Here is a 15,768-nt window from a genome sequence, read left to right as displayed (position 1 = left end):
GGCTTACCAAACAATAATCTAAGTGAACATGGGGCTGTACTATTTAGTCCATCGCTGGAGGACTGATTATACTTGCCACTTAAATCGCTGAGTAGGGCAACATTCCAGGTAACTACTTCAATACTTTGTAGAAGAAATGCAGTAGGCTACATAAACTGTCATCAATCTGTAATTTTACTTTTTGCTCAATGTTAATAGAAATAGAAAACCAAAAATTCCAATTCTATATGGTAATTTTGATGGTATTTTCTAAGTGTTTTCAAGTCTCCATTAAGCCAATTAACTTTTTAATATGCATTAAAGCCAACATTGTCCAGTTAATAACGTAGTAAAATTCTAGAAGAGAACTTCGCCCCAATCAGCGCAGGGTAGCTGTTTAGTTTAAATAAGGCCATAATTTGAAGCCACATATTTAGTCAATGAATCATAGCGAAGCTAAAAAAGGAAAGCTACCATTACAGCAAAATTGTTGAGGATGAACTTCAAAATATTCCAGTTCTTTACATTTTCACATACATTTCCAGTGCTGCATTCCTCAAACTGAAAGATTCAAGTTTCTCCCATTGTTCATCAAGTAATTTTTAACACAAAAGTACAAACATATCACGAGTACTTGACCTCTAATGTTCTTGAATACCAGAACCACCAATGACCATCCCCAAAAGAGACCCATCTGTCTGAGCAAATTGAAAACATTTAGCAATTTCAAAAATATTCAGCTATGACTTTGATTTCCAAAGCAAGGAATTTCCAGCAAAATAGGCTACAGAGACACCCTAAAGTTTCCACAATTAACTGTGCATTACAGGTAAGGCAAAGGCCTCAACTCTTGTCTTACCTCATGTCATAAGGACATACAGTTGCTGTTAGTTGAGCATAAATAATTTTAATTTTTTTCCAGTATTCCAGACATTTGTAGATTACCTGAAAATTGCTTAGTGTTCTAGTAACACTTCAGTATTTTTCTTGGTCTTAAAAAATTCTGCTGGACTAAACAACTTTAGATCCTTGGTTTTCTTTAACTAAAAGCTCTTGGCTTTTTCTACTCCAAAAGGAGTAGTTCTGAATGGGGCATGCAAATTTACAACACATTTGTTACTACTCTTTGTAATCCACCCTGCCAGAGAAGTTACTGCCACAGACTGCCTAACAAAGGAGAAGCTGGACTGCAATGCAAGTAATGCAATGTAATACAGGAAAAAGTCAAAGAAATTACCTTAATTACAGGCAGTTCCTTCTCAGTTACCTTCTCTCTACTCCCTATGGCCCTTGAGACCCCGATCCCCAATCTATGCCCTCAAACCACCTAAGATGCAGACCTCTACTTCCTCTTAATGACTCAGATGCACAATTTAATCTCAAGACAAGGATACCTTATCAGGCTTACAGTGACATTAAAGGTCTATAACATGTTATTACCTTACAAAAAGTGTGATGCCAGAGTTACAGATGTATGCTTGAGTATGATTCAGAGGAAATGAAAACGTGGTCCTGTTGAGAAAACAAGGAATGAAGGCAAAACAACTGAGATTGTTAGAGGCAAAGAACACAAGCCAAAAGAACCTTGGAGACTATTCTACCACCTTTTGTAGTTTTTTTAATTTTATCCTTAACAGCATTACAGCTGTCAAGAAAGTAAGCAAAAATTTCACTGGTCTAATGCTGCATTTACACTGATAAGAAATTTTATTACGAAACTTTAGGTTGAACTTTTGTGTGAATTAGAAAAAAGGAGAAAAAAAAAAAGGCGTTCATCAGCAGAACATACACATGTCAAAAATACCTTTAAAAACACTTTTATTGTTAAACATTGTTGGTCTTTAAAGGAAGACCATATTTTTCTAGGATCTGCATTGAGTTTCATTTGGTAATCAGATACAAACGACACAATAAAGCCTAGATAAAGCAACTCTGCAAGCCACGCTTAAGTCACTTGATACATCAAGAAAACATGATATACCAGAGACAAAACCTCTGAATTTTTTTTTTCTGAAATAAAGACACTCCTAGTCCTTTCAGAAGGCAGATCATCTACTAAAATAACTATCTGTTGAAAAAAATAAATCCTTATCAGCATCTCAGGCTTTACTTTTCCTTGATATTAGAATAAGTAGGTCTTGTTTCTTAGAAATGTGATTAATAAACACCTTCAGCCTTCAAATTCACAAAAAAGTACTGAACCACAAACTTTTTGTTGAATCATAATTTTTTTACTCTTTTCCTTGAATGTTGAGATAGCTAATACTGTTGCATCTTTTCGGAATTTTTCCTTTTTAAATGCCTAAGATATGCGATTCACGGTATTTGACCATCTAGCTAAGGAAAGGCCCTATTTAGCCTAAGTAATATTGAACTACGTGCATATGAGTCAAACAGTTATTCATACACAGGAGTATTCAAGAGGTCTAATGTTTGAATCATTATTTGTCAGAAAACTCAGTCTGTACAAAGCATTACTTCTGAGGTGAACCTCATTTAAATTTTTCCGTCAGCTGCATTTACTCTTCCTAAATTATTCAGTTCTATAAGTGTTTTAGCTTCCACAGAAAAACACAAACCTATGAGTCTTCCCACTGATTAGACTATCCATTTGCACAGACAGCTGCCCTGTCACTGCAGAAACTACAACATTCAACTACTGAAAAAGCTTTTTGTTGAGACAAACGTTCAAGCAGGGCAACAAAAAGAAAAAAAAAAAAAAGAAAAACAACCCAAATTGTACAGTTCTACAAAAACAGTTCCGTCACATTACTGCAGTAACTCCTGAGTCTTATGCTAATAAGTAAACGCTAATGATTAAGGAAATGGCCTTAGATGCATCATCCTGAAAAGCACAATGTTACTGGACTTTAAATGTAGAGGAGGTAGAGAATCTCATTGTTAGTTCAAAGACAAAAATAATCAAGATTAACTCTTTTCTAAAAGGAGCCACAATGAATCTTGAAGCTAATATGAATATACATATGCGTTAGAAGTTCCCCATACTGCTTCCCCTACATTAAATGGATTTGTTCCTGACAAGATTCTGAGTTAAAGGCACCAAAGACTTACTAAAACTTGATGGGTGTGACACCAATACACTAAACCGGAATGCAGGGTTACCTCACATTGTTACTTTAGGGCAAGTACTTCAGCCATGTATTCCAGCTAACAGACCTGAAATCAGAGAGCTTCTAATTACCCATGACAAACTCTTATTTGCAAACAGCTAGACAAACCGACACCAATCTACCTCTAGGAGTAACGTGGGAGGATGCTGACGACGTCTTTGAAAGGCTAATTGCATTCGCCAGAAGCCTGAGATCATCTCCAGCCCTTTGCTACGCTGCCATCCATTTCCAGAAGGTGAAATCAAAGAACACTGAACTCATTTGCATCCAAAGTACTTCTCACTTTTCACAAACAGGACTTGCCGATAAAGCTGGGTAAGAATTTTGCCAAGATACTTACAGAGTAATAGAAAACAAGGCTAAAAATTATAATGGGAAGTCATCTTACATTAGGATCACACATACCTATATCAACTGTATGGTCACAACAGTCATGAATCAGGATAGTACTCTGCTACTTTTAGTCTACAAACATGTAACAAAAAGATGTTCCGAGTTTGCAAAAGTTTTACTTTCCAGAGATTGCAAAACCAAACTTACCAAAAAGACACAGCACTACCACGATACAACCAGCTAGAGGCATGTATCAATCAGGCAGTGATGGTCACCGTGATAAAGCACGACCTCAACGCAGTAGCAGCACTGATATTGTCAAGAGTTGCCCAAACATAAAACAAAGAAACAAAAGAACCCAGAGAGTTTTAACGAATTTTTTGAAAGATGCTGAGATATTTGTACGAAAGTTTACGGGCTGTTCATACCGAGAGTTAGAGACATGATGTGAAAAAGCAGAACGCTGCGTGGTTGTGAGATCAGTAAGCAGAAGATGGAAGTTAACATCGTGCCCTGATCAACGGCAAGATTCTTCCCCCTGCATATCGTCTGAGAGACGGGAGGTGCAGACGGGCGGTGAGGCATGTTCCTTCCCTTAGGGCATGTCCAGCTCTTTGGGCACATCAGATGCAAAACGAGTCAGCAGCAACACATCTGCCACCCCGTCCGTTACAAGCCCACGCAGCCACCCAGAAGCCAGGCACACCACAGCTTCAGCCTGCGCCTCATCCCGGCCCCGAGCAGCGCACCGCCCCAGCGCCCACCGCCCCGGCCGGCCCCGAGGGGCGCCCCCAAGGAACGCCTCCCGGCCCCCAGGCTACTGAGGAAAGCGGCGGAGCCCCACGGCTCCCACCCGCCAGAGTTCCCCCTCCACACACACAGAGAACTCCCCCGCCCGCCCCACAGAGCCCCGCCACACCGGCCCCGGGGCTCGGTAGGCAGCGCCGTCCCCGCTCGGTGTCAGACCCCGTCACTCTGAAGCCCCACCACCACAGAGCTCGGTCGCCCATAGAGGAGGAAGGGGAGGAAAGGAAGGAAGGAGAGTGAGCGCGCATCGGGGACGCAGGGCCGCGCTTCGCCGCCGTTTACCTCAGCCGGTGGGTGAAGCGCTGGCGACCAGCACCGCCGCCCGCCACAGGCCCCGCTGAGGCGCCACTCGCCACTTCCGGGTAGGGGGAGGCAGGGCGGCGCCCATTCAGCGCCGCGCGCGCACTGCGCATGCGCTCCACCCCGCGGCGAGGCCGTGGGACGCGCCGGGGCGGGAGGCGCGAAGCATCGCTCGGGGTTGTGGCAGCCGGTGCTCGGCTCGGCCCGGCCGCCTCGCCCCCGCCTGCGGCTCCCAGCACAGCTCGGGAACGGGTGCTCGTCGGGAGCCAGGTGCTTTCTGAGGCAGGGCCCTGCGGCGAGAAGTGGGAGTGGGTGGATTCCTGTCAAAACCAAAGAACCCCAGTGCCGTCCTCGGCTGGGACTCCCGGTGCTTTGAGGGCTCCTGCTACGGAGGCGGCGGCGTTGCTGGTGCTCATTGCCTTCCTCCAGCGATTTGTTAGGGCATTGGGTGGAAGATCCCGAGCGTAGCCTTCTTGAGGTTTACCAGCTGAAGCCACAGGGAGTGGCCGCCTCCCACCAGAGGCCTGGGGAAAGAACAACGTTTGGGGTCAGTCATGCTGTAGGCGTTGTCAGGCCCTTGTTTCTTGCTTTACCCTGGTGCTGAGGGGAGCGTAGCAGTCCTCTGCAGGCGCAGCCCGGGTGGGAGGCATCCCCCCTAAGCCGCGGCCCTTGGGGAGGGCCCCGTGCCCGTGCGGTCTCTGCCCCGAGTGGGCCGGCGGTGACGGCTTGTTCCGTCCCTCCGCGCCGCCAGGGAGCGCGCGGACTCTTCCCCTGGAGCGCGGGGGCGGTGCTGCGCCTGCGCGGCGGTTCGAAACGGGATGGCGGCTGAGGTGGCGGGAGAGTGAGAGGGGGGGAGCGTCTCGCCGCCCGTCTCCTCACTTGTCGCCCGGTGCCGTTGTCATCTCCCGCTCTGTCTTTGCAGGATGTCCGCGCTGGCGAGCGACTCCAGTATTACGGTGGCGGGCGCTGAAGTGTCTAAGAATAAGCGGAAAGGTAGCCGTGGGGTGAGGGGGGAGCCCGCTCCGACTGAGGCGCGGCGGGTCGCTGAGGCGGGAAGCGCGGCGGCGGGCCTGGCTGAGCTCTCTTTGCCCCTTCTTCAGGAGGAAGAATCGTGAAGTCTCGGTACCTGCAGTATGATATGAAAGACGCCAAGAAGGTACTTGGACGCCTCGCTGCCGGGCTCAAGGGTCGCTCAGCAAAGGATAGAAATGGTGTGAGGGGCGGCTCGGACTTGTGGAAACAGGACCTAAGCAAAAAATGACTGCTGGGGTTATGGGGGAGTCGTGGTGTATTACTAGAGGCAGACTGGGATGGGAGCTTGGGACTGTACTCAGGTGACTTGCAAAGCACCAAGATGCCCTGGGATTGTAGTTGTTTATTGTCGGCATTCAAGTTGGGGGTGAGATATATTGCTGATCACTGCTTATGTTCAGTCTTTTCTGTTTCTTGATTGTCAGGATACTTCAGCAAATTCCTTTTCAACGTCTGCTGCTAAACCATCTTCTGCAACTAAACCAAGATCAGTTCTTCCTCAGAAATGTAAAACTTCTGCTGGTAGGTTTTACCAGAATTTAAAAGCTCTTCTTTTGTGAATTTGTATTTCCAACCTGTAGAACTCTTAACAACTCTAAAGCGTTGTTAAGAGGTGATATTCTGTATTACTTAAATCACTGCCAGTTACTATCTGTATACAAAGGGAATTAAGAAACTTGATGTGGGATTGAGAGGTGTAAACTGAAGTGCATTAAACTTGTCTGGACATTCTGATAGAGAACTAATCTGGAGTTGAGTAATTGGATTGTCTAAAATAAGCATATCTCTTGCTTTCTGCACAAGGCTTTGAACTACTCTTTTACTATGCCCTCACCATTGCCCTGCTTTTTTTATTTAATCTTTTTAATAAACCCAGTGTAAATGACTGAAAATCCCTGTCTGCAAAACAGTCCATTTTTATTTGTTTTGCAAGAATTGCAAAAGAATTTTCCGGTAAGACCTTAACTTGACTTGAAAATCCTGAGGAAATAACATTATTCCCTTGTCATATGAGTGAAGTTGAACTGTGAAATGTTTAAGAGGATAACATTCTGAACTACCTTGTCTCTAGGTAAGTTAGGGAGTATACAAATGGTATACTGGTATATAAAGTAAGTGCGTAAAAGTCTGCGTAAGGTTGCCACGTATTAGTGAAAGCATATATAATAGTGAACTTGTGTAGAATCTGTTCTAATTCTTTTAGTTTGATAACAGCTTCTTTCTACAGGTGTTGTCCCTAGCTCATTAAATCAGAGTAGTTTTGAGAAAGGTGACTTGCAGTCCACTTTATTAGATGAAGATAAAATTAGTCGACCGGACCTTGATCTTTCAGCTATTAATGGTAAGCTTCCACTCATACTCAATTTCTTGGTTTATTGTTTTTAACATCTGTGTTGTAACTTGGTGATAAGTAACCCTTGTATTCTACTATATTCACAAAAGGATTTTGTTAAATAAAGTGAACGTTATTTCAAGTGTCTTTAAGCAGAGGTATTGAGACCTTCAGCGTTTAAATTAACCTCTTGATTTTTAGTATCTTTTGGGTTGTTCTTTTTGTTTACGATCAAATATTAAAGAACAAAGTATGCTCAAGTCTTTGTTCCTATAACAGATGGGTGTTAGATTATCAGCCTTTCTGAAAATTGTATCATATCTATATGTAACTGTCACTTGAAGCTAAATGCTCATGTGATCCACATCCACTCACTTCTCGTGAGTATCATCAGAGCCAGAAATAGAGCACAAGTCTTCTTCACTGGTACATATAATAATTTTGAAATTATCTTTGCCTTTGAAGAACCTGATGGTATGTTGACCCACCCTATATACTTTGGTAGAATAGAGAAATAACTTTTCTGTTGTGATACAGATAAAACTGTCCGTAAAAAGACTCCTAGTTCAAACTCTGCTTGCAAAGGAGATACAGGGACACGTCGAAAAACCAAAAAAGCGGTGAGTCTCACTGCTTTCATTTGTTAAGCATATTGATTTTGAAATGTGTGAAATGAAGATTTTCTGTTTGTCTTTAATCTTGATAACAACTTTGAGGTTCTGGGATGATCTAAAGCCTTCTGGCAGAAGTCAGAGGATAAGTCTGTTCTACTGCTAGCGATGTTTGTTTTGTTTATTGGATGTCTCAACACTGACTGAAACTTTGCCTCCATTTCTTGTGGTAAAGAATCTGCTCCAATTGTAGCATCTCCTCAAGTCGATTCTTTTTGTATTGCTGTCCATGCTTTTTAATTATATCGCATTATCTTTAAATATTTTCTGACATTTTTGCTCAGAAAACTAATATTGCTTCAACTTAATTTGAAGTGCCTTATTTAGGAATCTCATTCATCATAGCACTGAAACTTCAAGTTCTCTACCAGTATTAGGAAAATCTGCTGAAAATGTTATAAAAAGTGGTGGGACAAAGAACAAAGGGGTATATTTAATTAACATGCATTGTTTAAAAACCCAAACTTTTTTCATTGAGCTGACTGTTGTTGATGATGATTCCGGGCACGAATTTGACTTCCACAAATTTGAACATTGAAAAAATAATTGTTTAAATACCAAAACTGATCTAGTATATTATTTTCTTTTCTGAAGGGAAATGATTCTGATGCTCTGATGGAAGAGCTGGAATCTCAGACACTGCTTTTAACTTACCTAAGAGTAAAGGTGAGAGTCAGTCAAGTATTTGGTGTTTCAGATAGAAGAACTTGATATTGAGAAATTGTTTAATTTCTTGTCTATGCTTTCTGATCTGTAAAAGTTAGATTTTTGTGACTTTATATGTTTAGGGTTGTAAAACTGTATGACTTGCTTTGCTGGTGCTGTGTCGTGTTTAACCTCAGCCGGCAACTGAGCACTACACAGCCGCTCGCTCACTCTTCGCCCCCCCCCCCAGTGGGATGGGGGAGAGAATCGGAAGAGTAAAAGTGAGAAAACTTGTGGGTTGAGATAAAGACAGTTTAATAATTGAAATAAAATAAAATAGTAATAATAATAATAACAACTAATAATAAAAGAATACACAAGGCAAGTGATGCACAGTGCAGTTGTTCACCACCCGCCAACCGATGCCCAGCCAGTCCCCGAGCAGCGGCCCCCCCGGCCAGCTTTCCCCAGTTTCTGTACTGAGCATGACGTCCCATGGTATGGAATGTCCCTTTGGCCAGTTTGGGTCAGCTGTCCTGGCTGTGCCCCCTCCCAGCTTCTTGTGCACCTCCAGCCTTCTCAGTCGGTAGAGCATGGGAAGCTGAAAAGTCCTTGACTAGTGTAAACACTACCTAGCAACAACTAAAGCATTGGTGTGTTATCAACATTATTCTCATCCTAAATCCAAAACACAGCACTGTACCAGCTACTAGGAAGAAAAGTAACTCTGTCCCAGCTGAAACCAGGACATGCTGGTTTCTCATGAGGTAGGGGTATGCAGAAGTTTTGGGAAAACCGTGAGTGAGAGCGTTTGGAGTTCAAGGTTGAAGCAGTGGCTTTGTTCTTTGTTCACTCAGTGCTGTATATGTATATTTTTCCTTTGCAAAAAACATTAGCAGGGGTGGGGGAAGAAGATTGGAGGGGGGCTTTACCTATAGTGTATTGTGCTTATTGCACGAGGTCTCTGATTCATTAATTGAAGCTCTTTGACCTGGTCTGAGGCTTACATTTGTTTCTTCAGAATATATTAATTACTTAGATGCCACATTACTTTAGTTGTGAATATTTTTTGGATGTAATAGGCAGGAAAAAATCTTGCCAAGCTGGAGAAAAAAGCAGAAAAAAACTTGCTAATGTTGTGTGAAGAAAAGGAGAGACAACAGGAGAAGCTCTGCGAGTTGAAGCGTGAAATTCTACTCAAAGAGAGAGAGCAGAAACTTGATGATGCATTAGACAAACAGGTAGGCTTTATTACAATTTATGCTTCTCCCATATTTAAACAAGCTCACTTATGAAGCAGTCCTTTATCCAGAGAAGATTTCTCTGCTTCTGTGGCCTGCTGGGGTACAATTTTATGCATCTTAAAATAAATATCTTCTTCCTGTTGTGGCATGTTACGCTCTCTAGTAACCTAAGCAAATGCCGTGTCACTTTTTTGGTTGTCTCTTGTTGATAGGCAGGAAGGAGAAGTTAGAGATATTAGGCAAGGGGCAGCAATAGTGCACCCGTTGCCAGAGCAGTTTACAGTCGATGCACAGGAGATGCAAGTGTGTTAAAACCACATGAACATCCTGCAGTTATGCAATTACAGTTATGGCTAGAGCTGAGATGCTAACCCTTAGATGAGAAGTGAACATCATCTGTTCTTTATTTGTCTTATTTTTATATGTTAGACAGCAATAGTTCTGGCCTGGTTGTAAGAAGGCAAATTTCGAATGAATAATTAATTTTTGAATAATTAATTTTCAAAACTGAACCTATGTTTGCTTTTAACAAATATGCATTGCAAAAACTAAAAAAGGCTTTTGTCTTTTGGAGAATACACTGTTAACTACAGTCAAAGTATCAAATATAAACCACTTTGCCTGCTATGTTGCTAATACCTCTGAGCTACAGTAACAAGGAAGCCGGTATTGACCTAGGCATTTTGAGATGGTAGAGGAAAACCTATTAAAAAGCATGATAGGAGTATCATACCACAAACTTCTTGAATTCCTCTGTCAATGAGCATTTCAGAGTGGTACTTGGATTTTTTTTTTTTAATAAATGATTTTTCTGTATTCAGCCAGATCTGTACTAACAAAATGGCTGCTTTTGAAGAAGTGTTGGTTCATCATGTGTCTTTTTCAGATGGAAGTACTTTCTCCCCTTGTTCCTGTTTGTGAACAGTTTAAAGAGCAATATAAAAGCTTTGCAGTTTCCCTGGATGCCACTAGACATGAATTACCCATAAAGAATATTCACATAGAAGGAGATATGCTAACATACCTTGGTATGAAAATTTGATTCATCAAATTTACTTTCCAAAACAGTGTTTTATTGGTATGCTAAAATTCTTATATTATTATTGCTAGATCTATCTGTGGCCACTGGAGGAATTTTGTGTGCTCTTAGAGCTTGTATGGACACTGGGCCGCAACATTAGTCACATGTTTTGCTATGAATAATTCTTGTCTCTGTTTAACCACTAAACTGCACTTGAACAAGTTTTTTATCCTGCAGCAGGAAAAAAAAACCAACTTTCTAAACTAGGGCAGTCTTCATGTACACTTTCTTTAGCAAGTTTCTGTATCTTTTAACTGTATTCATGGCATTCCTCCTCCTTCCTTGTTCCTAACGGGTAAGCAAGCTGTAGAGTTGTAGAAATACTGTGATCTCTTCTTGTTTCTGTGTTTGAGGGATAAAGTCACATGGGTAGACTTGCTCATGTTTCTGGTAGAACTAGAGCTTAAATATATTGTGTGATGTCTTGAATCAGAGAATGTTTGTGTAATAAATTAGTACTTGTGTTTTGAAGTCTGGACAAAAAGTTACCTTTTTAAACTGCTGGTCTGCAAGAAACAAGATTCTTAAACCATTTACAATAATCTTACTTACACTTTAAAACAAATGGAAAAGGTTTATTGAAGAACTTAGAATTCTTGTAAGAAGGCTTGAAAGGAAATAAATACGTATTTTTGGTTTGTGAATGCTAAAGGAAAGGAGTGGATAAGTTTCATGTCAATAGCAATATATGTAACCGGCCAGGGAATTTTTGATGTTTAAAACTTGTTTTTTCTCTTGCATTTGTCTTGTAAAAAATCTTGGACATGCTCTAAATGAGCGCTTGATTAGCAATTTTAATAGCCTGTTGCTGGTGTTAGTCTTTATAGCTAAAAATAATTTGGCTTTCACAGTTTGGCTTTCATGATGTGTTTGTGAAAGCTGAACAAACAGTAGTCTTCCATCATCTAGTTCACCTGTCTCTGTGGTTACTCCAGCTATTAAGTAATCTTGTATTAACTGATGCCACTGCATGCATTTTTGAATAATATTTTAACATCTCATATTGCAGATGAACTGCGAAAGCAGTTAACTATCACACAGGAACTTCTGGCAGAAGTTATGCCAAGCTACTCGGAAGAAAGTGCAAAAGCATTTAGTGTACTGAAAGAGCTTAAAGAAGTGTCTCAGAAACTGGATAAAGAGCTTCAAAGGTATTTACAACAATTGGGTGAAAAGACTCGTTGGCTAAATATTCAGAGGAAAATCTATAGATCTCGCCAGAATACATCCAGATTGTATATTGGAGGAGGATTAATTGAGGGGATAGTAGCACTAAGTTTAAGTCTGTGTGTAGCAGACATCTCTATTTCTGTCCCTACCTACAGTCAGAGTAAATATGCTTGGGGTTTTTTGTTTGTGTATTCTAAGTGAACTACTTTAGTGTGCCATTCGCTGACACTTTAGCTGAGAATTTCAGTCAGCAAGAGTAGCCCTGGTAAAGTGCAAGTATGTAGGAGAGTGGAGAACTCCAGGAGACAGAAAAGTGAACTGGAAGCTCTATGTCTTAAATAATAACTATACAAATATATCATCCTTTAGGAGGTACAAGGAGCACAGAAAAGGTTTTTTTCCTCGAGTATTGTCTCAGCAAATACGAAGTATCACTGAGAGCATGAGGAAGAGATAAAACATCATAAATTTCCTTTCCTTCCTTCCTTCATTTCCCCAGACGAGATTACAGCTAAAATCTTTGAAGATTGATAGACCATAAAGCCATGCATCTCCCCTTCCATGCAAACTGCCCCTCCTCTCCTCCAAATTCTAGCCTTTGGGAAGAAAATTCACATTTTACATTTTTTCCTTCTGGTGGCTGCATGGTAGAAGAATGATGTGAATGTCCAGGCGCGTAGCCTTTGGGGTAAAGCAGAAGTTGTTATCCTCCGGAGTAACTGAGCTTGCTTAATTTGTTCCAGGAGCTTCACACAAGTGCAGAACCTGTCGTTTGAAGTTAGTAAAGAAGTTTCTCTGCATAACCAAAGAATATGTGAAGAGAATTATGGACTAGATGTTGTGAAACACTGGTACTTCAACTAAGTTTGTGTATTGTTTTACTAACGGGTGGGTACTAAATCAATGCCAGCAGACTTGTTATCTTTTTACTTCTTGTATGAACATATAACTTGTCCAAATTTCCAGTTATACCAGAATATGAACCCAGCAGCATGCATGCTTACTAATATAAGAAACGGAGTTTTCTTCTGTGTGCTGTCCCATAAGGAGACATCTTTTTTTTAATGTGAATTTTTGTGACACCTTTCTCGCCACATTCTGCCTTGACAATACTGAAAGGTAAATAATAAGAAATGTTATTCTTAGCAGATATGACCTATGTATTCTTAAACTTCTTGGTTTACTTTTTTGGAACTGCAAATCAAGAGATTTGCATCTCCTTCCAAAGTAGTGTTCCTTAGAGGGCAACATATCAGAATATAGATGTGGAATTGTGTATGTGGTACTGTGCATTTGCTGATCTCATCAGGAGGATCTGTAGGAATGTACAGCATAATCGTTGGTTACTTAGTGAACGGCTTCTGGAGGAACTCTTAGTTGTCCCTTATTTCTGCATTTGCTGAGAGGAAAAGCTACATGGGTAGTAAGTAATGAGGCTGATGCTTGGAAGGAGCCCGGTCACTTGTAACAAGTGAAAAGTTTTGGTAACTTGTTGCCTAATTGTCTTGGAAACAAATTTATTAAAATCATTAATGCTTTTGTATTAACCTGACACCTTCTCTTTAAGGACTTTATTCTTTTTAATAATAAAGACTTTTCCACTGCTATACCAATAGCCTTCATGATTGAATATCTTCACGGATCTCCTACAGAAGCTTTTGTTTCCATCTGGCCTTACATAGGGCTAATACACAATATATGCAGTGATGGACTTATAGGCACTAACCAGTCCCAATGGCAAGCCATGACCTGCTGGCACCCAAAGTGCTGAGGCCAGCAGCGTGTGAATGTGGAGAGAAACCTCAAACCTAACTACTGATTAAGTGCCTGAGAAAGAGTGTGCTCTGTTATGAACATACGTACCAGATGTGGCAGGTTTTTTATAACATACTTTCCATTTTTGTACAAGGAATGCATTTCTCTCTGAAGGACATGCTGTATCCTGTATTTTTTTACCTGTGGAACCTCTTTCTGTGATGTTTTTTCAAAAGCTTTGCTTTGTATTATCTGCTTAGTCTTACATTTCTGGCTTAAGCTGTGTCTATAAAGATTTTTGGCCTGCTCAAAAAATACTTGGAGCATACTCCTTGAAGTGCTATTCAGGCTTTCCTCCTGGTATTACTAAGGGTCTAACTAGATTCTTGTCTCCTTTTATTAAAAATTAGGACTAAACTAAACTATAGTAACTGGATCAGGAAGATGTGCAGTGCACTGGATGAGAAGTCAATATATAACAAACTGTTAAGACTGTCCTTGTATATAATATCAGTATCATTTTTTTCACAGCAACTTATCTACGGGCCAGTAGGAGAGCAATGAGTTGTTTTAAGATATTTGTCTGTTATTTCTTCCTCCTCAACCGTGTTAGATGAACTGCACCTAATAGTTCACCTCTGTGTGCTGCCATTCAGTCCATGGGTGCTGCACGCAGCAGGATCGTGCTCCAGGCTGGGAACATGAGCTGCACCTACGAAGTTGGCCACTGGATGGGGAACTTTGCTAAGCAGTCAAGTCATAGGTTAGCTGCAAATTAGTCTTTATTTTTGGTGGATGGAGATCTGGGTAGAAAGGCTCCTATATGATGAAACTGCTGGTCAAACAACTGTTTTTCCTAAGTTTGGCTAATTGCTAGGATGTGTGTCCTCATGCCTTTAACCTGCTTTATGGTGTGTCATTCCAAGATTCAGAAAGTTAAGAAGGGTCTTCTTACTGAAGAAGAGGGAGGATGAAATGAAAATCAAGTTTATAGTGTCTTGATAATTCTGTCTGCACAGACACAAGTCAGAATGTCTTTCCTAGGATTTCTTGATGGTAGTCCTCATTGCTGGTCTAAAACAAAAAACCATTTTTTTAAGAAATACTTTTAAATTAAACCCATCCTCTTCAGTCAAGTTACTTTCTACCATTGAGATGCTATTGTGTATATATACACCCAAATGTTACTTAAGCAACAGACAAGCAATATAAATTTTCACTATAAAGTGGAGTGGAATGCTATTAGTTTTCTTCCCTGAAGAAGGGTGGTGGAGAAAGGTTCTGCTTGCTGTGATCACAGTTAAAGGCTCTAAATCTTTTGGGGAAGTAGTTCATCCTTGCTGCTGCAGGTGGCAGACATTATCTATACAACAAGCCTAAGGCAAAGTGGGAGTCCTGGAGCTAAAGGCCAACTGCGTGTTCAAAACATTAAAGTGCTTGGGGACGTGCACTCATTGTTTCAGAAGAATCCTAGGCATTGATGTGAGCATTCTGGCCATTCTTTTCCTTAAATTGAACACTTGGGTAATTCTTTGTACAAATGGTAGAACAAGTGTTAGATAAAGCAGCTCAGCCTCTTCAGGAAAGGATTTTAAACTATTTTGAACTGAGACTTTTCCATCTTGATCTTCCTGAATGTTCTTTCCAAGTGGTTCTGTTTTGGCTCTTTGCAGAAATGTTTTAGGCTCCTCCACCTTGAAATAGCCACACATTAGATGCTGTCATCTTTAACACTGTACGAACAACAACAACAAAGAACTGCAGAATCACTGGAGCAGGAGCTAAACAGATGTGACACCACTTATTTAGTATTTTCCACTTATTTTCTGACAATGTCACATGCTCTTGAATCTGCTTGGAGTCCTAAACAACTTAAGGGCTCTTTTTATTCAGGTTGTCAATCTCTTCTTGGTTTTTGTTTTGTTTTTAACCTAAAATTAATAGTGTTCTCCCTTCTGTAACTTGTATCAATGTAGATTTATGTTCTATCTGAACTTGCACAGTACTTATTACCTATGTATTCATCTTTTAGGCCAGAAGTTCTTACTGACCAATTGTTAACATCCATGTGTCCTAAGGTGCTTTTCGGGGGCGGGAGGCGGGGATTTCTCTTCCAAAAACTGAAAGCAATTGTGAAACGAGCCAGCTAGGTCTGAGAGCCTGGGTGGGAAAGGGGGGAGCACAGAAATGTAAGTACTCGTCCCCTGCAAAATTCTCTTAATTGTCTAAAAAGCAATTAGCAAAGATAATTTTAAGCTAGGTTTGCACTGCACAGATTGCCCTGCCT

The 15,768-nt window shown here is 41.0% G+C and overlaps 2 protein-coding genes across 10 annotated transcripts in view; one reads left to right on the top strand and one right to left on the bottom strand.

Annotated features, from left to right (window-relative positions):
- MYO9B (myosin IXB) overlaps positions 1–4,583 on the bottom strand; it is a 45,688-nt gene extending 41,105 nt beyond the window's left edge. For 4 of the 9 annotated variants that reach the window (XM_076359624.1, XM_076359620.1, XM_076359627.1 and 1 more), the window contains exons 1-3: positions 4,533–4,558; positions 3,872–4,055; positions 1,420–1,491 (exon numbers count right to left, since the gene is read on the bottom strand). The gene's annotated coding sequence lies outside the window, so the exon portion shown is untranslated. Of the gene's footprint in view, positions 1–1,419; positions 1,492–3,871; positions 4,056–4,532 lie in introns of all 9 variants that reach the window. The other 5 variants (XM_076359626.1, XM_076359629.1, XM_076359621.1 and 2 more) reach the window with 4 other exon arrangements.
- Positions 4,584–4,726: 143 nt separating this feature from the next.
- HAUS8 (HAUS augmin like complex subunit 8) lies at positions 4,727–13,335 on the top strand. The gene is made up of 11 exons (XM_076359438.1): positions 4,727–4,820; positions 5,473–5,543; positions 5,651–5,706; positions 6,008–6,104; positions 6,811–6,924; positions 7,453–7,535; positions 8,181–8,252; positions 9,314–9,472; positions 10,362–10,503; positions 11,566–11,707; positions 12,470–13,335. The coding sequence occupies exons 2-11, from the start codon at positions 5,474–5,476 to the stop codon at positions 12,588–12,590; spliced, it is 1,056 nt and encodes a 351-aa protein (XP_076215553.1). The 5' UTR covers positions 4,727–4,820; position 5,473; the 3' UTR covers positions 12,591–13,335.
- The last annotated feature ends 2,433 nt before the right edge of the window (positions 13,336–15,768 follow it).

This window comes from Aptenodytes patagonicus, chromosome 25 (genome assembly GCF_965638725.1).
Source record: "Aptenodytes patagonicus chromosome 25, bAptPat1.pri.cur, whole genome shotgun sequence".
NCBI classification, from domain to species: Eukaryota; Metazoa; Chordata; class Aves; order Sphenisciformes; family Spheniscidae; genus Aptenodytes; species Aptenodytes patagonicus.
The sequence above is the reverse complement of the archived record's forward strand: the minus strand, read 5'-3'. Positions and strand labels throughout refer to the sequence as shown.